At 44.0% G+C, this 24578-nt stretch overlaps 1 protein-coding gene and 1 pseudogene across 1 annotated transcript in view; one reads left to right on the top strand and one right to left on the bottom strand.

The window, feature by feature from the left end:
- The window catches only part of LOC133386554 (tripartite motif-containing protein 54-like), a 47634-nt gene continuing 23056 nt past the window's right edge, over window positions 1–24578 (bottom strand). The window contains exons 4-11 of the mRNA XM_061630228.1: window positions 22857–22952; window positions 18473–18706; window positions 15728–15750; window positions 15471–15595; window positions 12348–12625; window positions 11565–11816; window positions 4963–5081; window positions 1–1455 (exon numbers count right to left, since the gene is read on the bottom strand). Of these exons, the coding sequence (XP_061486212.1) occupies window positions 4980–5081; window positions 11565–11816; window positions 12348–12625; window positions 15471–15595; window positions 15728–15750; window positions 18473–18706; window positions 22857–22952 (1110 nt within the window). The 3' untranslated portion in view covers window positions 1–1455; window positions 4963–4979. The remainder of the gene's footprint in view (window positions 1456–4962; window positions 5082–11564; window positions 11817–12347; window positions 12626–15470; window positions 15596–15727; window positions 15751–18472; window positions 18707–22856; window positions 22953–24578) is intronic.
- On the top strand, window positions 16237–16355 carry LOC133388124 (5S ribosomal RNA; annotated as a pseudogene).

Below are 24578 nucleotides of genomic sequence, written 5' to 3'. Positions count from 1 at the left end.
GAAAGAAAAGAATACCAAAAACAGTGAAAAACATTCGAAAAACACAATTACAAATAAAAATGATCTAAAACACAGTTGAAAACATTCCTTCATCAGTGATCTCAAATGCTGAAGAGAGCAGCTGTGCAGAGAGATGGAAAACGCCATCGTGGAGAGAAGGTTGGACAGTGGGTTTTAGGCTTCTGTGCCCTGGATCGGATCCCCATCAGGGTCCAGTCCAATCCATGCTAGTGCAATTCACTACCCAGGGCACTCTCTAGAGCAGGGTAGGGAAGCATTTTCAGCCCAAGGGCCACATTCCTTCACAGAGAACCTTCTGGGGGCCACATTCCTTCACAGAGAACCTTCTGGGGGCCACATGCCAGTGAAGGAAAGGGCTAGAGGCAATTGGAGGTACAGGGGCAGAACTCTCTTTTACCTTGGTACAGGAGGCTACATTCCAGCCATGCACACATTAGAGATTTCTACACCCACACATCTCTCTCCATTGTCAGTCCAGGCAAGCAAGAGGGGGTTGGACTTGAAGACCTTACAGGCCCCTTCCAACTCTACTATTCTATGATTCTATGATAAGAGGCATTAGCACACTCCAAGGGCACACATTCTAGCCAGGTAAACGCTCTCAAGGAGAGGGCAGAGCAGGACTAGTTTGGGGCATGGCCTGGGGTGGAGCATGATCTGGGGAGAGTCTTGAGGGGCAGATGGAGAAGCCCCAGGAGGCCACATTTGGCTCCCAAAGGAACCTGAGGTTGCAACAGCCCATGCCTGCTCTAGAGTCCCCCATTCCATCACCACAACCAGCACTTCACACTCCCCAAAGGTTTACGGACATCCTGCAATTTACCAGAGATGACAGTGGGGAGGGCTGCTGAGAATGCAGAGTAGAAAGAGGTCCCAGAGACTGCTGAGAATGCTCCCTGCAGCACTCAGGAATACAGAATCATGGGTTTTGTAGTCTTAAGGTGGGAAGACTTTGGGCTTTTTGGATCTACTTGGTTTTTACTCAAGCCCCAGGACTCACCAATCAGAGCAAGGTACGGAAGACATATAATTAAAGAGTTCTAAGCCCAATAATTTATTTTGAGTACCAGAATTGAATTGAACTCACAGTCCTTCCAAACAAAAGCCCACTTTCCCCCTTGCCCCCAGCTTCTTCAATTCAGCAGTATAATTTAGGGATTGGATGTGGCCATTTTGTTGTTGCCTTTGTTAAACAACTGGGCATTAGAAATCCGTGCCAATCCACTTCAAATCACCCAGATGTTCTACCAGAAGTTTCCAACTGGCCATCTGACCACTCCTGTTTTCAGGCTTCTTGTCCGTGTTTGCGTCCATCCCTGTTGCACTGCATCATGGGTTAACATCAAACCAAATGAACTGGAGAATAAGCTTCCACAATTTTCAACAGGTCTTAGCAGAAGGGTTGTCACAGGTGTTTGCTGAAATGTCTGGAGACTGGCATGAAAGAATTAAATATTAGGAAAATAAAGATACCAGGAGAGCCCAGAATATTTTTTTCTAAGCATACAAAACTGAGACATTTCCTGCACTGGGTTTCATGAAATCCAGGTGAAATGTGTTAAGTCTGCCTGTGGTTTTACAGTACTATTCCACATTGTGTGTACTTTTTGAATCAAAGTCTGCAACTCTACGAATGAAGCCCCTATCCCCCCCCAATATTTAGTTCGGAGGGGATGTCACACATTCTTTGATCTTGTTTCTCAGCAGACAAAAACAAAACAAATGCAAGCATCCATTAAGGGCAGGGTTGGCAACATCCTATGAGCCCTTGGTTAGGTCTGGTTGCACCAAGATGGTGGTTGGCTCTAGTCTACAACATTGCAGTGGGCATAGCGTAAAATGCTGCTGTGATCGTTGGACCTAAATCACAAGTCAGCCAAGGTGAGCTCAGTTCCTTTTCTTAAGGTGATGGACTCCCCTCCACTATGGACTTAAGAGCTGCCTTTTGCTCCCAAAAAACAGCCCTAGCAAGATGCCCTTCTTTAAAAGTCAGTGCTAGTCTCCAGGAGTGACAGAGCAGATCAAGCAACTTGACATGACTAGTTTTCATGTTGAAAAATGCAGAACCCCATCTTGCAGAGTCATCAAAACTACCAAACTAGCCAGCCTTAACTGGAATGTGTGACAATTTCATGACCTCTGCAGAGTGCTCCCTGCTGCATCTTTTCCCGAGACTTTGCCTTTCCAGAAAATACTGTGTGTATTTTCTCTTCACCTGATCCATGGAATTCTCTCCTCCTGATATGGCTTTATTGGATTTTATTCCCACAGGTCTGTAATTCAGATAAATATGTATCCTAGCACCTAGGGTAGAGAGATGTGAAAAACACTTTCTTTTCTTCTGTATTTTGAATGCCAGGTGAACGGATGCCCCCAGACTAAACCGATTTTTACTTATTGAATCAATGCACCAATGAATTTAATCCAGGGGTTCTGCATTGCATGGGGAACTTCCATGACCTCAAGAGGCTCCTCACTGCAGATGGTCACCCTTCAACTTGTGGAGGATGATGAGGACCGGGAGCAGAGATGGTGTGCATGTCTGCACTCTCCATTGTTTGCATGATTTATCCCCTGGTTAGTATAATGTCTGAATAGGGGTTATGTCAATGTACAGTTCGACATGCTGAATGGGCCTTTGGCTCAAAGCCAACCTGTTGAGTGTGGAGCAAACCAAAGGCAATTTTCCAGTGTTGTGGAAAATAACCACTGGAAGTTTTTCATCTGCATGTTGGAGCAGAAGGCTTTGGATGTGGTTTTGGCCATCATCATACCATGACAGTATCAAATCCAGCCCAAAAGAAGCACTTTTAATTCACATTTATCTGAATGGGGGAGTTAAGCATATGCTTAATTCTCCCCCCACTAAAACTAGTGGGGATTTCATAGTGTTTATTGCTAATCAGCTGGCTCATGGCATCTGGGATTATGTAGAGCACTGTTCTTCAACCTTGGGTCCCCAATGGCCACGGATGATGGGTGCTGTAGTCCAACAACATCTGGGGACTCAAGGTTGAAGAACGGTGATATAGATCACATGCCTAAATCATTCCTAATGAGGAAATCACTCAATTAATATAGGATCATAAATAGGAAGTTGCCTGAGGCTGTGTCAGACCATCGGTGTATCTAGCTCAGTACTCTGACTAGCAATCGCTCTCTGGGGTTTCAGACATGACTCTTTCCTACAGCCCTACATGGATATGGTAGGGATTTAACATGGGAACTTGTGCGTGCAAGGCAGATGCTCTGCCACTAAGCGATGGCCCTGTGGTTTTTTTTAATGTAAAATTATTAAGGAAAGGGGGGGACAAAAGGAAGAGAAAAAAACACGAGGGGAACTCCCTCCATGAGCTCATATTAGCAGTACAGTGAATATCAATTCCATTTCCAGCACTGCAACTCCAGCATTGATCAGAATTCAACAGTGCTTTCCTATATAGACAATAGTCCAATATACCCCAAATGTATTTTTTTTTGCCTAATCAATTTCAGTTTTAAATCTAAGGAAACATTCCATGTTGATTCTAAAGCAAGTTCCCATTGTTTAGGTCGTATAGCACATTCTATTCCCTGTTCCATTCTCCCCCAAATTCCTGAACGTCTACTTTACAGGCTTCCAAAAAAGTTTGTAAACTATTGTTATGGGTTTGGTTTTCTGTAAAGATCCAATTATTCCTTCTAGCAATGTAGGGTATGCTGAAGCACTCAGAGCAGATGGACCATAAACAGGGGCGTCAATAGGGCGGTGCGGCAGGTGTGGGCCGCACCGGGTGACACCACCAGACGGAGGTGACACCCAGAGCCCCCCCCCCAGGCACCACCTAGGCACCAACAAGAGTTTTCGCGTGGCGTGCCAGCTGCCTTCCTTGGCTGTTAGAAGGTGGAAGTGGCAGCAGACAACAAGGTGGCGGTGTGCTCCCGGGCCCTGTTGTTCGGCCGTGCGCTCATAGAGTGCGTGCGATCGCTCAGAGTGAGAGAGAAGGCGCTGCGGGCCGCACCGGGTGACACCAACCCTAGTGATGCCACTGACCATAAATAGACACCAACAGGTGTTGTAACTGAAAATATTGCCATTCAGCACTCATTGGTAAATGGTATCTAAACAGCAATATAGGAAAGTGAAAAAAATCCTATCAGCTGATCAAATGCATAACTCTAATATATAAATACCACAGTCTACCCATTTCACCCACAAGAAAGGTTGCCTCTCTATCTTGAAATCTAGGTTACCCCATAAAAGTTAATGTGGCATGATCATATGGACCAAACTGTACCAGACAATACAAACACATACCACATTTCTCTGGCTACTGAAATTGAAAGTGATACAGGTCCTTTTAAAAAAAACATACCTAGACCCAGTAACATCCATCAAAAAAGAGGTATTAAACAAGCCATCTCTAAAACTACCCATGCTGTTCAGAGAAAAAGAGATTTGCCAATAATTCGTGTACCCTAGTATATGCCTTATGGTATAGACCAGGGGTGGTGAACCTTTGGCACTCCAGATGTTGCTGAACCACAACTCACATCATCCCTGCCCATGGGCCATGCTTGCTGGGGATGATGGGAATTGTAGTTCAGCAACATCAGGAGGACCAAAGGTTCGCCACCCCTGGTATAGACTATTGTCTGGAAAATGAAATCCTCCTTCCCTCCAGGTTTTTGTAGGAGCCTTCCTTTGTAGTCTTGGCTCATTAACACGAGCTTTCTGGAGCCATTTACTCTGCCGGGCTACCTCAAATGCACTTCAGTTCTGGCCTTTTACCATTACAGTCTAGATGACATGGGTTGGGTCCTTGTGGCTCCACTGGTCTTGTGTTGCTGGGGTAGAATTGCATGACCTTCCTTTCCAACTCTACGCATGCTTTGTGGACTGCATGACAGAAAGCATGAAAACTGTCACCAGGGAATGAGATAAGCCGGTCCTTTCCTCACCTGTGTACCAGCCTTCCTTAATCGTGTAGCCAAAGGGTAGGATTGAAGCGGCTGCTGAGAGGAGGCTCAGCGATGTTCTCACTTCTCCAGCTGTCAGCAGGGGGATTGGATGCAGGACCCTCAAAACAGAAGAAGGGGTCAGCTTTTTAAAAGCAGTTTCCAAAGATGGAGGAAGAGATTCATAGAGTTTGGCCTAAACCCTCTTCTAAGAAAATGCAGGCAACCAATTCCTGTAGAGAGCACAGAACATAAAAGCCTGCTGGGTCAGGCCAAAGGCCCATCTAGTCCAGCATCCTGTGTTCACAGAGGCCAACCAGAAGCCTCTAGGAACCCTACAAACAAGTCATGAGCACATCAGCTCTCTCCCCGCTTGTCATTCCCAGCAACTGGAATTCAGAGGGATATTGCCGTCAGTAGCTGACGTAAAAGATAGCCATCATGGCTAGTAGCCAGTGATAGCCTTGGAATGGGGAGTGGACTGCCTTCAAGTCGATCCTGACTTATGGCGGCTCTATGAATAGGGTTTTCATGGTAAGCGGTATTCAGAGGGGGTTTACCATTGCCTCCCTCTAGTGATAGCCTTATCCTCCATGAATTTGTCTAATCCTCTTTTAAAGCCATGCAAGTAAGACGATATTCCTTGAGGCAACCAGAGCCATGCAGGTAGCAGCTAGGGGTTTGCATAGTAGAAGCTGGTGGCTCCAATGTCAGTGGGGCAGTGAATCCACTCCAGGTTTTAGTTCAGACTGTCAAGCAGCTATGCAAGGTGCACCTTGGGCAGGTCCTTGAAAATCTGGACTAAAGCCCTGAGTGGATTCACTGCCCCACTGAAATCAGAACAGAGGTGTAGTTGTCTAGGGTCTTGGGGGGGGTCTTAGACCCCTTACTTTTTGGGGAACAGGGTCTTAGCAGGGTCCCTATGCCTCCAGCATCCTATGAGCCAATAAGCATAAAAGCCACTGAGAAGAGTCTTCTAACATGCTTCTATGTCCTTTTCTGCTCACTGGAGCCAATCTGAGTGAAAGGTGGTGAGTCAGCCACTTTGAAGACTCTTCTTAGTAGCTAACACTCTCCTCTTTCAGGCTGATTGGCTCCTAGGGATGTCTGTTGTTGTGGGAGAAAAGAAGGCATTTACAAGGATCTCATACTCAACCTAACAGTGAAAAAAAGGGGAGAGGGCTTTGGCTGTGACTGTCATGAAGGGACCCTGCACTTCTGAATTTGCCACTATGCTACTGCATCAGAGCCACCTGCCTCCACAGGGTTTGCATTCATTTTGGAATGACAGAGAGATAGAACCAACTGAAGTCTCTGCTCAGATGAAATTGTGATTCCTTCTAAAACAAATGCCTCATGCAACAAATAGGTATACGAACAGGTTCATTTTTTCTATATACATTCCAGCCCATTTGAGGGGTAGGTGATTTTACCTTTCTCCAATGGTAATGAAACTGATTTGCACAGTACCCTGGGTGGCCACCATTTCATATTCCCAGAATTCCTCAGAGATGTTACTTTGCTCTGAGGCATTCTGGGCAAAGTCTGTTAGCACAGACAGCAGCAAAAGAAGTCAAAGGGAAAGAAAAAGAAAATAACAGATGTGAGTCAAGAAATTAATGTGAATCTCATGAATGAATAATGAAACAAGGGAAAGTTTAACAAATTAAGACTGAAAGGTAATTTTTTTTTAACACATCAAACCGAATGGAGTTACCAAAACAAACATTCTTACACATGCCAACAAACAACATCTCTCCCTCTTGAACACTTCCACCTTTTGCAATTATGGCCAGCGCGTCTTTATCTTAAGTATTGGTGGCAGTCAACTAAATATTTGCACAAACAGAACAACTTCTTGTGTACCAGCTTCCACTTGTACAATGGGACTTCACCCCCTCTCCTCCCCCTGCACACATCCTTGTGCTGCCTCCAAATCAGCTCTGGAGAGTTGAAGAAAACCCCAGAACAGATTTGGGGAGGAGGAGATGAGAACATTCCATTGCACAAAGAGAAATCCTTGCATACAACCCTTCCTCTTTAAAAAAAACCAACCCCTCAGTTTTGGTACCTTCTGTACCAGGTAAACAGTGGAAGGATGAAATTCCGTGGGCAAAGAATCACAGAATATAAATTATCCTTTTCATAAGTGCCCACAGCTTTCCTTAAATCCTTGGAAATGAGGCTCCCAAAGGCATACATGCAATAAAACACTTGGAATGAAGAGAGGGTTTTTTTCTTCCTGCAGAATAAATAACCCTTGGGTCAACCTTGTGGTCCTATTCACTTTTTTCCCCTTGTTTCCTCAAACAACTGAGAGCATGGGGGATACAAAATGGAATGGCACAATGCCTCTTCAGGCCATTCGCTTGAGCCCATAAACCCACATGCAAAAGTCTCCAGAAACTGAGCGTCTCACTCTCTCACCCTTAGCGCCAGCTCCCAGATCAGTAAAAAAGCTCTTGAAGATGAAAGGTGTGGATCAAACTTGAGGCATTGTTAAAATAGGAAGTGGCGAACAGACAGCCTAAGAATAGACTCACCAAGAGCAAATTGCAAGGGGATGCAGCCCTGAACCAAGCAAAGGCAGAAAAAAGTTTAATCACCACCCTGAGTGGCACCAGATTTAACTCTAAATGTGGCCTGGAGAGATTATGCAGGACCCCCCCTCCCCAAATTGTGGGTACATCTGCTCCCTGTTGCTGAAATATAACAGCAAAAGAAATGCACGATTGCAACAATTCCTGTTGAAGGAAGAAAACAGACACACCTATTGCTAGAAATGGGGCTCCTATACACTGTTCATGGCAGCAAAGCCATGATAGTTTCACCCTCCCCAGGAACATGTCTGCATCTGCTGCTGATGCAGGATTAACTGTCTTGCAACAGAATGTCCTGAAGGGTAAAGGACCTTGGTGCCACTAAACCGCCACTTCGGAAGGAACAGGGGCAAGATTTTTCAAAAATTATTTATTTATTTATTATTTATTTATTACATTTATATACCACCCCATAGCCGAAGCTCTCTGGGTAGTTTACAGCCTGCTCTTGGATAAATTCAGGATTAATTTGGGGAAACAGTCATACATTTTAAAGTTGTTTATTACAGTTACTTTTTACATCCTCTAATGCAACAACTGTTATGTTCATAATAACTATATATTCCCCTTTGAGAAAATACTAAAATGCCTTGGTGCTTTTTACTTTAAAAGGTAGATTTTTTGGGGGGGGGAGGTTAGGAGAACCTCATGGAAGAAGTTTATAAAATCTTATCTTTATGTGAAGAAAAAGTGAATAGAGAGAAGCTTTTCTCCCTCTCTTGTAACACTAGAACTCGTGGACATTCAAGGAAGGTGAATGTTGGAAGATTCAGAGCAGACAAAAGAAAAGACTTCACACAGCGCAGAGTTAAACTATGGGATTTGCTTCACAGAATGTTATGATGACCACTGATGTAGATGGCTTTAAGAGGGGATCAGGCACATTCATGGAGGATAAGGCTCACTGTGACTACTAGTCATGATGGCTGTATGCTACCTATTTCAGGACCTCCCCTATTCCTGTGACTTAAAAAAATTAACTAGGGGTTTTGCCCCTCCCCCAACACACACACACACACACACACACACACACACACATATGCAAGGAAGACCCAAAACCACCCCAACCCTCCCAGGCAAAATAGCTCCCAAAATAGCTCCCAGGCTCTTACCACCACCCTGTTTAGGCAGCTTACTGGCCTCCTGTCTGCCCAGCTGCTGCCGCCACAGCCCCACCTCAATTGCTTACCAGCCTCCCACATTTTTGCTGCTGCCTGCTCACTTGCTCACCCCTGCACTTTCCCCCACCCCCATGCTCACCCCCACCCCTGAGCTCACTTGCCCACCACCCTTACTCCCTTGCCTCACTTGCCTGCCATCCTGCCACTCTCCTCACTGCCCCCATGTGTGATGGAGAGGTGGCTTACACAAATATTACATAGATAGATAAATGGATTGATTTCTTTATTGAATTTATATCCCACCCTTCCCCCTGATACTGAATTTTAATTGGCTGTACCTTGCCCTGGGACCTTCTAGTGCGGGACAGACGACAACGACGATGACAACAACAACAATAGCAACCACAACAACAATAATTATAATACCTCAGAGGCAATACATTTCTAAATACAAGGCAACAACAGAAGTCTGTTGCCCTCATGTCCTCCTTGCAGATTTCCCAGAAGCACCTGGTTGTCCACTGCAGGAAACGGGATTCTGGAGCAGCTCGACTGTTGGTCTGATCCTACAGAACTCTTCCTACCTTATTTAATTTAAATAATTGTTATCCCACTCTTCAGCTACAAAAGGCTCTAAGATCATGGGAAATAAGGTAGTCCCTTATTGCAGAGGACCCATTTATATACATTTTGACCATGTCTTGATGGCTTCATTGCAATATTTATGTGCGTATTGTTGCATAGCTGGAGAAAGAGGGGTTAGAAATACAACAAGCATTGATCAGACTAGTGCAGAAGTGATCCCCTGTGATCCCCTGTGACCCCAGAATCCATCAACTAAGGTTTCTTGTGAAGGTCTTCCAACAGATATATTTATTCACTAATAGGCAAAAAACCTTGCGGTTTAAGAACATACCTATAGCCCACAGCTATTCTATCAAACTTTAAAAAGCAGGGAAATTGGGCAGCTATAGTGAATGCACCAGGGGAGCAGGAGACCTGAACTCCTCTCTGAGATATTGTACTGCCCTACAAATTGGTCAAAATGCAAACACCATTTGGGTTGGTCTTTCACAGTCCAATCCACTTGCTGTGTAGCTTGGAAGAATTTGGTAACATGTGCCTCTGAGCATATGGGGAAGGGGAAGGGGAAAGAGGGGATTGGAAAGGGATGGGGAGGGAGGGATAAAGGAAGGGGGAGAGAAGGGGCAAGAGGAGGGGATAGGAGGAAAGAGAAGGGAGGGTGGGTTTGATCATTTGCATATTTTTTGAGTTCAGTGGGATCTATTTCTATGCAATCATGTTTGAAAATGAAAATGGACTGCCTTCAAGTCAATCCCCACCTATTGCGACCCTTTGAATAGGGTTTTCATGGTAAACGGTATTCAGAGGTGATTTCACCATTGCCTTCCTCTGAGGCTGAGAGGCAGTGACTGGCCCAAGGTCACCCAGTCAGCTTCATGGCTGTGTGGGGATTCGAACCCTGGTCTCCCAGGTCGTAGTCCAACACTGACCCAGGGAAGGGGCAGGGAGTGGGAGGGGAGGAGATTGGGTGGGTGGGCACTGGGCAGAAGGGAAGCCCCTTTCCTTTCCAAAAGGAAAACATTGTAAACAGAATCATTCTTTTTCAGGCTTTCTGCCACCTTTTTATTCTACAGCAGACACATGTAGCCTCCCACCCAAATTTAAACCAAAGCTTTCCCTGGCCACATCCACACCAGGCCTTTATTTCACTTTGGACAGTCATGGCTTCTCTCAAAGAATCCTGGGAAGTGTAGTTAGTGAAGGGTGCTGAGAGTTGCTAGGAGACGCCCTGTTCCCCTCACAGTCCTTCAGTCAGAGTGGCTGACTGTTAAACCATTCTCTCAGGGGAATAGGAGTCTCTTAGCACTCTTCACAAACTACACTTCCCAGGATTCTTTGAGGGAAGCCATGACTGTCTCACATGAAATCAAAGTCTGGTGTGGGTGTGGCCCCCTGATAAGCCCAGCCCAGCCGCTGTGAGGCTTTTAGAACTCTGACAGTTGGTTCTTACTGAGCATGCTCCGTGTTATCATTGGGTTCCAGACAAAATTTATTAAATTAATTAAAAATCAGCCAGGCATTTTTTCAACTTTTCAGCTGCAGAAGATGAAGGTCAGAGTATGGGGCAAGGTCAGTATTAGGATTACAGGTAGTCTGTGAATATGGCTAATTTTTAATGAATTTCAACAGATTATGAGAACTCTGAGAAAAAAGTCCGAAAGGGCTCTGAGGTTTTTTTCTCTCTTTTTACACTTTGAACTGTCTGTTCTCTGTGACTGTTTTGTGTATCGTCATGAAAATTGACAGGGTTGTTAAGCAAGCGTTTCTGAGTTCAGGACTATATGTTTTGTAAGGTTTTATTTTGAAATGAGGTTATGGGAAGCCTCAATTTAACATTGCAGAATGTGAAAAATCCCTGCTGGCTATAGTATACAGCCACTCTCATGGCTGTATAATTTATTTATTTATTTATTTATTACATTTATACCCCACCTTTCTTTTCATGACTGAAACCCAAGGCGGCTTACATATGGTTCCCAGGTGGTCTCCCATCCAGGCACTGACCAGACCTGACGGAGCTGGCCTTATGTGGCTTTAGACTACAGCCTGGGACCATATAGGGCTGCAGGGCTGTCAGGCATGGGGCCCTTCTGATGATGCTACTGGTCCTGAGAAACAGGAAGCATCCACGGCTTTAACAGGAGCTGATAGTTCTGAGCCTGGATACATGTTATCCTCCTCTCACCAAACAAGAGCTCCGCCGGTTGAGACTGCCTAAGGCCTACCCACCAAATTGGGAGAGAAAGGTGGGTAAGATGGCAATGCACACAAACAGGTCTAGCCCCATGATGCCACTGACCTGGCTAGCAGCAGATGCCATTCCATTCAGAAGAAGGGCATGTTCAGCTTCACATTCATTACCACCGCTGCCCAGGCCTCCGCACTCCTCAGGCTCTGCTGAGCTGTCCGTCGTGCTGAAGGCTTCTTCATTGGGTCCATCCACTTTGGCTTGCCCCATGTCTTGGACAGGCATGTTACTCTGTAAATCACCTTCTGGCCGGGATATTGGAGAACTGGTGCTTGTCAGATGGGGCTCACCCTCCAGCTGACTCTAAAACAAGTATCAGGAGAAGATGGAAGACTACAGCAAACTCTACATTTCTGCAAAAGCCTTGAGTTCAAAAACTTTGCAACACCCTTAAAAACAATTATACAGCCCATTAAACAGGCCTTAATTTTAACTCATTCATGATCCTTATTTTAAAAACCCAAATGGGAAAAAACAAAATATAGTTATAATTGTCTGTATATACCATCATTTGCCTCTTTGGTTTAGCCACGCAGTTATAGATCCCATCAGCCCCTCCCAGAATGGCCAATGATCAGGGATGGGAGGACCCATAGTCTGACAATGTACAGAGAGCCACAGATTCCCATCCCTGCCTCGAGATGTTAGACAAAAAGCCCCAGAGAACTAGCAAGCTAATCCCAAACATTTACGAAAAATACAATAAAAGGAGAAAATCTGCTGGTCAAGCACCCAGTGGAAGGAGACAGGGGAGTCTGAACCTCCCATGGCACCCTTCATGGCTCCTGAGAGCAGCCCCACTTCACACTCTAGGGCTTTAGGACTGGATCTCACCTGCTGGGCACCCCATAAATTGTCCTCTTTGCCAGCCAAGCCTTCTGCCCCAGAATGAGTTGCAGACTGAGATGTAGCCTTGACCCCACTGCCAGCATTGCTCAGAGCCTCATTTGTCATTGGGGTTCTGCCTTGAGCCTTCTCTTCCTTTCCGAAAGCAAAGCAATCTTCTGGATCCCCTCGGCCCTTGCTGGCTGCTGCCCTACACTCTGCCAAGGTATCTTCAGTCCCCCCACAGGCCCCATCTTCCTCTGTCACTGGCTCAGGCTCGTCTTCAACTAGAAAAGGGATTTTAAAAGGGCAGCATGAAGATTATGGCATTGATTGTGCATAGTTGTGCTAAAGGTCTGGTCCAAAGCAGCCTTCCCTGACCTGATGCTTTCCACCCCTGGTGTTGCCAGACTTCAACTCCCATCATCGATGACCGGTGGTCATGGTGGCAAGGGCTTGTGGGAGCTACTGTTCAACATCATCTGGAGGAGGGCACCCAATTAAAGAGTGCTTTTGACTCATATTTGGGACTTGGGTATCTGGCTCCACATGCTCAATCGAAACTCCAGAATATGAACTCTTCATCCATCCCTCCTGCTGACATGTGGCAAGAGATTCATCTGGAGAGCTACTCTGCAGGAGGGAGCCAAGTGTTACTGTACTACCATGAACAAAGCTACTTAAGGGTCAGTTTCCAATGCCTTGGTAAGTGCAGTCTCCACTGCATGGAAGCAATCCCTGTGTGGCACAAGTTAAAGAAGCAATGGTAGTTCACATGCAGTTGCCTTTTCTCCAGATAAAGAGAGCCAGTGTGGTATAGTGGTTAGAGTGTTGGACTAGGACCTGGGAGACCAGGGTTCGAATCCCCACTCAGCTAGGAAGCTCACAGGGTGACCTTGGGCAAGTGACACTTTCTCAGCCTAACCTACCCCGCAGGATTGTTTTGAGGATAGCATTAGGAAGGGAAGAACCATGGATGCTAATCTGAGCTCTTGGGAGGAAAGGTGTGGGATATATTTATTTAGAAAATTTCTTAATCGCTTTATATTTAGAAAAAACCTCAAAGCGATGTACAGAAAATAAAAATCAAATACAACAGAACATAATTTCAAAATACTTTACAAAGTAAAGGTCTAGCAGGACACACAAAAAATAACAATACTATGTATAAAAATATAAATACAAATCAATACCAAAAAAGAAAAGAAAAAGCCATCAAATCAATATGCAATATAAGATATAAAAATCAGATACAATATATAATGCTAATGCTAATATATCTATTATATCCCATTTAGTTTACTGTAACACATTCTACGTGGGGCTACCTTTGAAGACTGTTCGGAAACTTCAATTGGTACAGTGAGTTGCAGCCAGAATGCATACTGGGGCTGGCTACAGGGAGCATACAACCCCCCTGTTACAACAGCTCCACTGGCTGCCAGTTTGTTTCTGGGCACAATTCAAAGTGTTGGTTGTGACCTACAAAGCCCTATACGGGCTAGGTTCAGGCTATCTTGTAGACCGTATCTCCCTATATGAGCCTGCCCGGGCCCTGAGATCTTCGGGAGAGGCCTTTCTCTCAGTCCCAACGCCCTCACAAGCACGATTGGTGGGGACGCGAGAGAGGGCCTTTTCAGTGGCTGCCCCTAGGCCTTGGAATTCCCTTCCTAAGGAGGCAAGAATGGCCTCCTCTTTATTGTCCTTCCATCGGCAGGCAAAGACTTTTTTATTCCAACAGGCTTTTAGAATAAAAGGTGGTTAGGATAGTTCGTTGAGAGGTTGCTGCATTGTTTATTGCTTAATTGCACTATTTTTAATGTGTTTTTATTTATTTCAAGTGGATGTTAAATGTTTTAATCGTACTAATGGTTTAATCTTATTTTAATGTAGAATTTTGAATGTTTTAATCATATGTATTTATGTTTGTTGTAAGCCGCCCTGAGTTCCACTTGGAAAAAGGGCGGGGTATAAATAAAGATGATGATAATAATAATGATGATGATGATGATGATGATGATAGCATTAGATATATTAATCTATAAACCAGGAGCAGACTGAGGAACAGATCATGAACTGTTAATATTGAAAATCAGAGTGAAGTTAAAGAAGAACAAAAAAGCAATCATAATGCCAAAATACAATTTAAATAACATCCCAGAAGAATATAAAGATCAAATAAGGAAGGTTTTAAACTTAGTTGACAGAGAACCAGAAGAACTATGGAGTGAAGTCAGAGACATTATCAGGGAAGAATGCAAAAAAAGAATACCTCTAGTTAAAAAGAGAGAAAGACCTCAATGGATGACTGACAATATGGTTAAAGACAGAAGGAAAGCAAAAGCAAAAGGAGATAGAAACACGGTCAGAACCCTAAATGCAATAATACAGCGACTAGTATGTAGCCCAGCTGAACCCTGAGTAGAGATGAAGAAGCTGAATTCTGCCCAAGACCTTGAACCAACCTCACCTCTTTACCAGAACACCCACAAATGGAAGGATGGATGGATGAATGGACGGATTGCTCTGCTCCCACATGCACCTGCACAGGTGATGATGCCCTCTTAACAATGCCACATTTGCTAAGTGTGAGATATGAGGCAACACGTGACAGAACACTCTTAGCATTATAATTGATTTATTTATTAAATTTATATCCCGCCCTTCCTCCTGGAAGGAGCCCTGGGCGGAAAACAAAAACACAAAAAGCACTTAAAAACAACTTAAAAACAAAACAAAAGACTTTAAAACATATTAAAACAAATGGTTTAAAAAGCATATTAAAACAAAACATCTTTAAAAGCATCATCCTGATTATAGTGACGCCCTCTCTCACAGAATCCACTGGCACAGACCCAAATGGGCTTTTGGTTCCAGGTAAAAACATGTTGACTTACCCAGCCATGCTGGATATGGAGTCTGTCTACTCCTACCTGTAGTATGTGATTATGAGTTTACTGTTTTGTTGGTTTTATATACTTGGGTTTTATTGTATATTACGTGTTTATAAGTGGGATTGTTTTTACTGAAGAGCAGGCTAAAAAGAATCTCCAAATAATTAAATAAAGTCTTGGTTGAAACCCTTCACCGATTTTCATTTGGGCACCCAAGGGTGCATACACACAAGCACACCTTTGATGAAATCCAGCTGGTAAAGAACTCGTTCCTCAGCATTGAAGTCAACCATGTAGTGCTCCATATTGTCATAGCCTGGCTCCAGCGTGTCAGGTTTACAGCTCTGGGACATCTCAGCAATCCTGAGGAGAGAAAGCAATTACAGCAGGCCCCAGACGGAGAGCTTTCATCTTGTCAAGCCCCAAAAGGTATTGGGGAGGGAGGAAGGAAGAGGGCAAAGGCACGGATGCAACAAGGCAAGGAACAATACTTACTTCTGGATGAGAACTTTGGCATTCTGATGGAGGAAAAGAAAGGAAACAAATGGAATAGGAGTGAAGAATCCGGATTTTTAAAAGCTCATAGAAAAGCACAAAGAGAGTCATTTCTCATTCTGCTTCCATGAGTCAACTCTGTGTCAGACAACACTTGATTGCAATAGCTAATAATATCTGGCAAAACTTCTCAGAAGCCAGATGGGGAGCATATGAACATATAGCCTTACTCAGGCCACTGGCTCATCGTGCTCAGGATGATTTACACGCTGGCTTTTCAGACAAATGTGTTTCCCAGCCCTACCCAGAGACTACAGGAACTGAACCTGGGACTCTCTGCTTGCAATGCAGGTGCTCCACCACTGACTTATGGTGCCTTCCTTCTCTCTGCAGGACCATCATATGAGCATGTACTGTGGCGTCACACCTGGTCCATCTCATGAGTGCATACAGTTGCCTGATACCTGAATCAGAAGACTGATCCATTTAGCTCAGTTTTATCTACATCAGCCTACGACCATACTACCCTGAACATGCCCGATATTGTCTGATCTCAGAAGCTAAGCAGGGTCAGGCCTGGTTAGTACTCGGATGGGAGACTGCCTGGGAAGACCGAGTGCTGTAGGCTTAGAGGAAGGCAATGGTGAACCACCTCTGAATACCTCTTACCATGAAAACCCTATGAATATATCCAACAAAGATTCATAGGGTCGCCATAAGTCATAATTGACTTGAAGGCATATAACAACAATGATCTACATCAAGGAAAGAGGAATTCTGTGATCCTCCGGATGTAACTGGGCTACTGCTCCCATCTCTACTGCTCCATCTTTCAACCATATGAAGACTTGTCTTTCCCTTAGTAAAGCCGCAGAGCTTGGAAAAGTTACTTTTTTGAACTACAACTCCCATCAGCCCAATCCAGTGACCATGCTGGCTGGGGCTGATGGGAGCTGTAGTTTAAAAAAGTAACTTTTCCAAGCTCTGAAAAGGCAACTAGATTATCTATTTTAATTGCTGCTGCTTTAAAAATTGGCTGTCATTTCGAATCTTTTCAAAATGTTTTTAAGATGCTTTGTCTCAAGCCACCCTGAGCTCCCTTTTCAGAGGAAGTGCAGGGTATAAAACCGATGGAATAAATAAAACAAAATCATCCCTGGCCGTTGGCTATGCTGGCTGGAACTGAAGGGAGCTGGATTCCAACAACATCTGGAGGGTCACCAGTTCCCCATCCCTCATCCACTCTGATTCGCAGTGGCTCTCCGGGATTCAGACAAAGGTTTTTTTCCAGCCCGAGCTGAAGACACTGGGGGTGGAATCTAGAACCTTCTGCATGCAAAGCAGATGCTCTGCTACTGAGGTATGGCTTTTTCTCAAGGTCTGAGCAAGGGAGCATGTTACCCCTGTGCTTTATTGACTCCACTGGCTCCCAATTTGTTTACCAATTTGTTTCCGGGCCCAATTCAAAGTGCTGGTTCTGACCTTTAAAGCCCTAAACAACCTTGGACCGATGTACCTGAGGGACCGCTTATGCCCATATGTACCTGCCTGGGATTTAAGATCATCTGCCTCTGGTCTCCTCTGCATGCCTGGAGTGAAAAATGTTAGATTGACAAGCACACGGGAGAGAGCTTTTTCAGCTGTGGCCCCCAAGCTTTGGAATACCCTACCCCAAGAAGTCCGCACTACTCCCTCCCTGATGGTTTTCCGGAGATTTCTGAAAATGATCTTGTTCCGGAGAGCCTTTGGGAGGGATTGAAGGTAGAGCCTACACCTTTGTAGTCCCTTTAGTATATATGTGTGTGTGTGTGTGTGTATTGTATTGTATGCATTTTAACTGTATTTTATGTATTTTAAATTTATTTTAATGTTTTTGTGATTTTACTGTTTACAATTTTATTATGTACATGTTTGATTTTATTTTTGTAAGCCACCCTGAGTGCCCTATCATAGGATAGAAATATTTTTAATAAATAAATAAATAAATTTCAGCTTGTCACCTAGGGAAGGCTTCATTGCTTTGCATAGCTGTTTGCCCCTCCCTGTAGGGAACCCCAACAAATCGTGCAAAATTTGCAAATATACGTTCAGTTTGTGTAACACAGGCAGGCAACAAAATTCAGCTTTCTCGACATGTTGAGTTGGACCACTTGAATGCAGCATTACAGTTTCTTTAACACAGCACTTGCAGAGGAAAAATAGCTCCAGCAGTCAGTTCTGGGGCAAAACCAGTGAGCTGTTTTCATAGTCCTGAACTTCAGAAACCCATCTCAGAACTGAATAGAATCTTAATATTAGAAGGGATCCCAAAGTCCAGCTGCTGGCTACATGGCAACATCATCCACAACAGCAAAAGGTCCCTGGTTCAATCCCTGGCATCTCCAGGTAGGGATGGGAATGTTCCCCATCTCAAACTTAGGGGAGCTGCTGCTAGTCAGTGTAGACTATATTGAGCTGGATGGACCAATGTTCTGACTCAGTAGAATACAGTTTCCTACGTTCCTATGTAGTGGATTACATATTTGAATGCTTGTGTATGAAAAAAACAAAGAAACCCTTCTTACACATAGAAGAAACTAGCATAGTTGATTGCCTTAGAACTCTCATCCCTGATGTGCTGATATTCTATGGACGGGGAGCTGTTTTCACAGGAAGTGAGACATGTCAAGAGTTGCACCACTCTCAAGACTACTGCCTTGTTTATTGGGTAGAGGGCCAAAGCAGAGCAGTTTACAGTTACTTGACCTGCACAAACACGGCCATCTGGGGCTCCTCCATGGACTGCAGGGCTGTGTCCACCAGCTTGGATGAAGACTCGATATGGTCACCACATGCTTTGCTGAGGGATTTCAGGTGCTGAATCTTTTCCTCCTGCTCATAAGTGATTCTCTGTAGCATGATCTTCCGCCTCTCTTCCATAATGGCGCACATGCGGTCAAATTTCTCACACAGGGCCTGCTTCTGGGCTTTACAGTTGTCCTGCTCAAAAAAAGGTAGAAAGCTTAATCTGCAGTCGATAGTTTTGTCCTTAAATAGCCCATTTCAGACTTCACAAATCTTGTCATTCTGAGGACAGGTTAATGAGTTCCCCATTTCCCCTCTGTTCCTCCACTTCAGCTAACCACAGTTGCAACAACACACCATAGTTATTTGAATGCAAACGGTACAGGGCACCATGGTTAGTTCAAAACTGAAAGCGGGAGTTTTTGAACTCTTCATGCCTCTCTAGAAGGAGGAGGAGCCTGTTCTCCTAACAGGAAATCATGGCTTGTTGTTATGTCTGATTTTAACTAATGAGGCAGATTGTTCAGATAATCAGTTATCCTGAGTAGAGATGTGAAGGCCCCCCCAAAAAACAGAAAAATTCAGGGGGAAACCATTTGTTTTTTTCATTTTTTCTGAAGCCTTTTTTATTTTTTCCCCCCAAACAACTGGAAAAATTGAAAAAAATGAAGGAAAAATGGATTATGGAATGTTTTATTTTAGCATGATGAATAAAATGTTTCACTGAATCTTGGTCCCCCCTTTTTCTCAGTTCTTTTTATGGGAATGGGTGCTTTAGGTCTGCTTAATGTTATTAATGTTGATGGTTTCTTCTGGTTTTTTTTAAATTGTTTTTTGCCTGCTCCTCATAAACTGGCAAAAGAAAAGAGTTTCCTTACAGTTCAGGAGCTGGTAGCTCCATTTGTTACAAAAAAAAAGGAAACATTTTAAAAATTAAATTCAATTTGTAATAATTGTTTGAATAAAATGTACTTTTAATATACCAAATGTGATAATTTTCTGCCAAACCAACTTGTACATAATTACATTTTATGTTCCTGAAGTTACAAAGTTGACTTTCAATCTGTAAAAAGTGCAGAGCTTGGAAAAGTTACTTTTTTGAACTTCAACTCCCATCAGCTCCAACCAGCATGGCCACTGGATTGGGCTGATGGGAGTTGTAGTTCAAAAAAGTAACTTTTCCAAGCTCTGAAAAAGTGTTAATATTGCATTTTTCAATTTTTCCAAACATTTCCATTTTTTCCAGGAAAAAACAGTTCTTTCCATGGCCTCAAAATTTCCAGAAATTTTACATCTCTAATCCTGAGACTGTATTAGGTAGCTCTACTAAAAATAATATCTCACATAAAACAAAGAGTCTTGATCCAGTTTATCACCCTCAGCTAGTAACCATTGGAATCTTTGACCACATAATCCGTGGCTTTATGGGACAGCAGACGATTGATTGTTTTACTTATGATTTAAAAAGCTGAGCAATGCACATACATGTAATGTGCACATTTTCCATGCAGCCTGATGAGTGTTTACAATGGCTGGTTATTATGCACATTAACTGCTCAACTTACATTACCCCTAAAATTATCTATATATCTAATCTAATCTATATCTATATCTATACACACATGCACTCACAGAAAAAAAATCAAAATTGCTTCTGAGTTGGGTAAATTGCTTGTGAATTGGATAAAGGATAAAGATAACCTATCTGAGACATTTTGATACTGTTTATTTTGTTTCAGTGCTTCTCTAAAGCAGCAACCATAATGGCAATTAGCAGCATTTTCCAACGTTTATCACATTTGAGTAAATTAACAAGAATTGTTTATCTCCTCTCTGAAATGGTCTTTTTCAAAAAAAATACACACCACACGCACACACACGCCACACGCACACACACACCACACGCACACACACTCCCTATAGAAATAGGTGAGATACTTTTAAAACTATGACAGACTTTCTTTCCTCCAGGGAAAAACTTTTTTGTTTTTGTTTTTTGCAAACATAAAAATCCATTAGCACCAGCCATTTTTTAAAAGTACCTGACTCCCACCTACTTACTCCCCCTAACCTATTCTGGTTAATTTACTTGGTTTTTGACAAAAGCCATTAGTAAATTGAGGAGGTGATGTGAGGGAGGGAAAATTACAAAGCTAATTCAGATCTCTCTGAAATATTAGTGGTGGGATTCCCCCTCCTCACAGCACTTTCAAAAATATTTGATTCATTCTGGATGACACAGAGCATAACACAATGCAACAATTTAAGCAAAATGTCCTCAATCAAGAATTCCTATTTTCACAACCTCTTTATGAGCTATTATCAGACAAATCCTCTGACTTAGTTGTCAGAGAAACTTCTCCCAAAGTCTTAAGGCCCCTCCAGGCTCTTGTTTCTTTGATTGGTTTGTTTGTTGGCAGATGTATTCTGCAGTGTACCATTGACGCAATAACAAAGCATTCATGGTGGATTCATCCTGGTCCGTGCACACATCATTCCACTTGATTAGTTGTTCTGCAGTACTTTTCCTGTGTTATGGCACTGCTGCCATCTGGAGGGGCACTCTTGCACTATGGTGCAACAAAAGTGGGACAAAAAAATAAACCAGAACTTTTGTGGTATAAAAAGAAGGATTTCAGAAGGAAGTTACAGGAGGGGACATGCACTGGTTGGAAATGAAGCAATATGTCTGCCCTAAAACATTTGCAGGCATGAACAGTATTGAAAGCAGGATTGCATATAATTGTTCCAAAACCGTCGTGAGCAAAACCCACCATGATTGCACAAGGAAAAGGATGGGTTGTATTCAACTTAGTGCTAAGGAGATTGTTCCGTTAGTGCAAGCTTTCTACCCTCTCCTCCCATGTGCTGTTCTGAAAGCACCTTGGATAGTTCCTTGAAATTTTGGACTAAAACCCAGGGCAGATTCACTGCCACACGGATATTGCAGCCACCAGCCCTGCTAGCTGCCAATCTGGTCTCTGTCTGGAGTCAAGGTGCATCTAAGCCAGAAGGGGAAAACCTCAGGCCAGGGGGCCAAATGTAGCTCTCCAGGCCTCTCTGTTTGGCCCTTGGGACTCTTCCAAGTCATGCACCCTCCCTGCTCCACCCCCTTCCTGAGTGCTGGCTGCAAAGTGTCCTTGAACTGTGATCTGCCTGGAGGGAAGATGGAGCGATATGGAGCGAGTCTGACTTTTGCATGGCCAGAAACAGTGCATCACACAAAAGTAAGAGTCACAGCCCTTGCTCCACCCACTTCTGTTTTTGGCTCCACCCACCCCTGGCATGCGGGCCCCAGAAGCTTCCCCACAAGATAAGGCAGCTCTTGGGTGCTGAAAATGTTTCCCCACCCTGAATAAAAGTTATTCTGATGGGGCAAACACAGCCATTGATGGGGCAAGCATGATGCAGCCATTGAAGAAAAGATTCTTTTCCATCAAGCAACGGATTATTTGAACAGCGTAACTTGACATAGATATGTAGAAAGATCAGGGCTCCCTATATAGGGCTGTGCACCAAATCTAACCCAATCCTGCATCCTGAACTGAATTGGTTTAATTTAGGTCAACCCAGGATTCAACTAGATCAAGTTGAGGCAGCCCCAGATCGATCCAGGTTGGATCAGATCCACCCAGAGTGATCCGGGACTGACAAAAAGGGCAGCAACTGGGGAGATAGGACAAGAAGACCCCCCTTCCAACTGCATGTTTTAATTAGAGTTTTCAGCTAAACTCCTGGGTTAGTAGAAACAACTCGGAATGTGCCTCCTTGACCTTGCAAATGTTGGAAGTAGGGCGAGAACAACTCCTGTTTTGTTCTTTTGTTTAAGCTCCAGAGGGAAGATAGAGCTAGGGTCCTCCAGATGGACAGGCTTGTTTACCTTTTTTACCTGTGATTGATGCTCTGACTGACTTCCTTCTGTTGCTAGACTGTGATGTCTTTAGGGAAGCTTACCTGCCCCTCCTCCTTCTGCCCTTTCCATTCCTTTGTCTTCCGGCTGACCAGGAGAGAGGAGACATCCATTTGTCTCTGCTCTGTCTCTTAGCATGGGGCTAACTCCCACACCTGGGCGTTATGCCTCCAACTTAGCTAAGTTAGAACTAGGTATGCCTTCCTATCTACTATGTATTTCTATAAATAAAATAGCTTTTCTTATTTTACCAAGTCTCCAGTCTCAGTGATGCTGATGCAGGGTAAAAGCCTGCTTTCTTAGGTAAACACATGCACACACTGGCACACTAGCATTTCAACATCTGCTGTTACGGTGCTGCTTTTAAACGAGATTAAGCAACACAACTACACACAGCACAACAGCAAACATGGATGTTGAGGAGTCACATCCTACCTCAACGTTCCGGCAGGTGCCTTGCAAATCACCAACATAGGCCTGGATCCTGTCATTCGCCGCCACAAGTGCACCAATCCCATCCGTCAGCTCCACCTCGAGAGAAGAGTTCAAAGGTCAGGTTGATTCGCTGCCAAGAACACTGCTTTGTCAACAGGGGTGTAGTCGTCCAGAGTCTCGGAGTGGGTGGGTCTTGGACTTTTTTGAGAGCAGGGTCTCAGCAGCGTCCCTTTGTCTCCAGCATCCTATGAACCAATCAGCATGAAAGGGGAGTGTGTTAGCCACTGAGAAGGCTCTTCTCAGTAGCTATCTTCCCATTCATGTATATTGGCTCCTAGGGACGTCTGTTATTGCGGGAGAAGGCATGAACAAGGATCTCATTCTCAATCCAGCATCAAAAAAAAGGGGGGGGTAGCTGTGACTATCATGAAGGGACCCTGCACTTCTGAATTTGCCACTACGCTTCTGTCTGTCAACTCCCATAATACCAGGAGGAGGTAGCATTCAGACAGCCCCATCCCCCACTCCTTCAGAAAAGCAGTCAGATTCAAAGCAAGATATACTGTATATAAAGGATCCCCTCCTTGAGCACAGGATAACTGAGCACCCTCTGTGCTCACCTCCAGTGCCCTGAAGAAGCAAAATGCTACATACCCATCACATGCAATGGAGAAAGAAATGGCTTCAAGGAGTTGCTCTTTATTCATGCAGTCCCCAAGGGCGTTCATTCATATATTGCCCACACTTCTATACTATCCAAATTTCTCTGGGCGGTTTACAATATCATCTGTGTTGTAAGCTCCAGAAGGTCCCACTTGAAGGGGAAAGGGTCACAGTACATAAAAACGCAGGAGAAGCCCCGCAGCTCATCTAGTCCAACATATTGTTCTCGCCAGGGCCAGCCAGATGCCTCTGGGAAGCCCACAAGGAGGACTTGAGAGCAACGGTGCTTTCCGCATCTGTGAATCCCAGCAGTTGGTATTCAGAGGCAAACTGACTCTGGTAGTGGAGGCAGAGCGGAGCCAACGTGGCTACTAGCCACTGAGAGCCTTCTCCTTCAAGGGTTGTCACTGAAAGACTCCAAAATAAGGCACACAGTGAAGGCTGGTGGCTCCAATGTCAGTGGGGCAGTGAATCCAGCTGAAAGCACCTTGGACAGCTCCTTGGAAGTTCAGACTAAAACCTGGAGTGGATTCACTGCCCCGCAGGCATCAGGGCCACCAGCGTCCACTGAAGGTACACACTGTGAAACGGTAAGAAAATGATGTAGTTTTTGTGTTGGAACATTTAACTGTTCCTTATCAACATACAATGTTCTTATAATGTATTTGCAGTTATGTTGCAAGTCACAAATAAATATTATTCATGGTGGCCTCTACATTATAAAACAGTGTCACCCCAGACATCCAGCAAGCATCTTTGGTAATATGCTTTCAATGGCAATTAAAAATATTTTTGTTCATCTGAGCATTTACTTGATCTTAAATTCTCCTTCATCTCAGCAATTGCTTGTCTGCTGTTTTACTGATTTTTTAAAATGGAATTTGAATGTATTTGATATTATGTTGTTCACTTCCTTGATACCTGTGAAAAGTATTACGTTTAAAATAACAACAGCAACAACAACAGAGTGGCATGCCTATCTTGTTCAGATGTTACCTTTAGCCCATGCAGATGACAATTTCCGGGCTGCCCTAAGGCATTTACTACTTATAAATTTTG

Source organism: Rhineura floridana, chromosome 6, assembly GCF_030035675.1.
Source record: "Rhineura floridana isolate rRhiFlo1 chromosome 6, rRhiFlo1.hap2, whole genome shotgun sequence".
Lineage (NCBI taxonomy): Eukaryota > Metazoa > Chordata > Lepidosauria > Squamata > Rhineuridae > Rhineura > Rhineura floridana.
The sequence above is the reverse complement of the archived record's forward strand: the minus strand, read 5'-3'. Positions and strand labels throughout refer to the sequence as shown.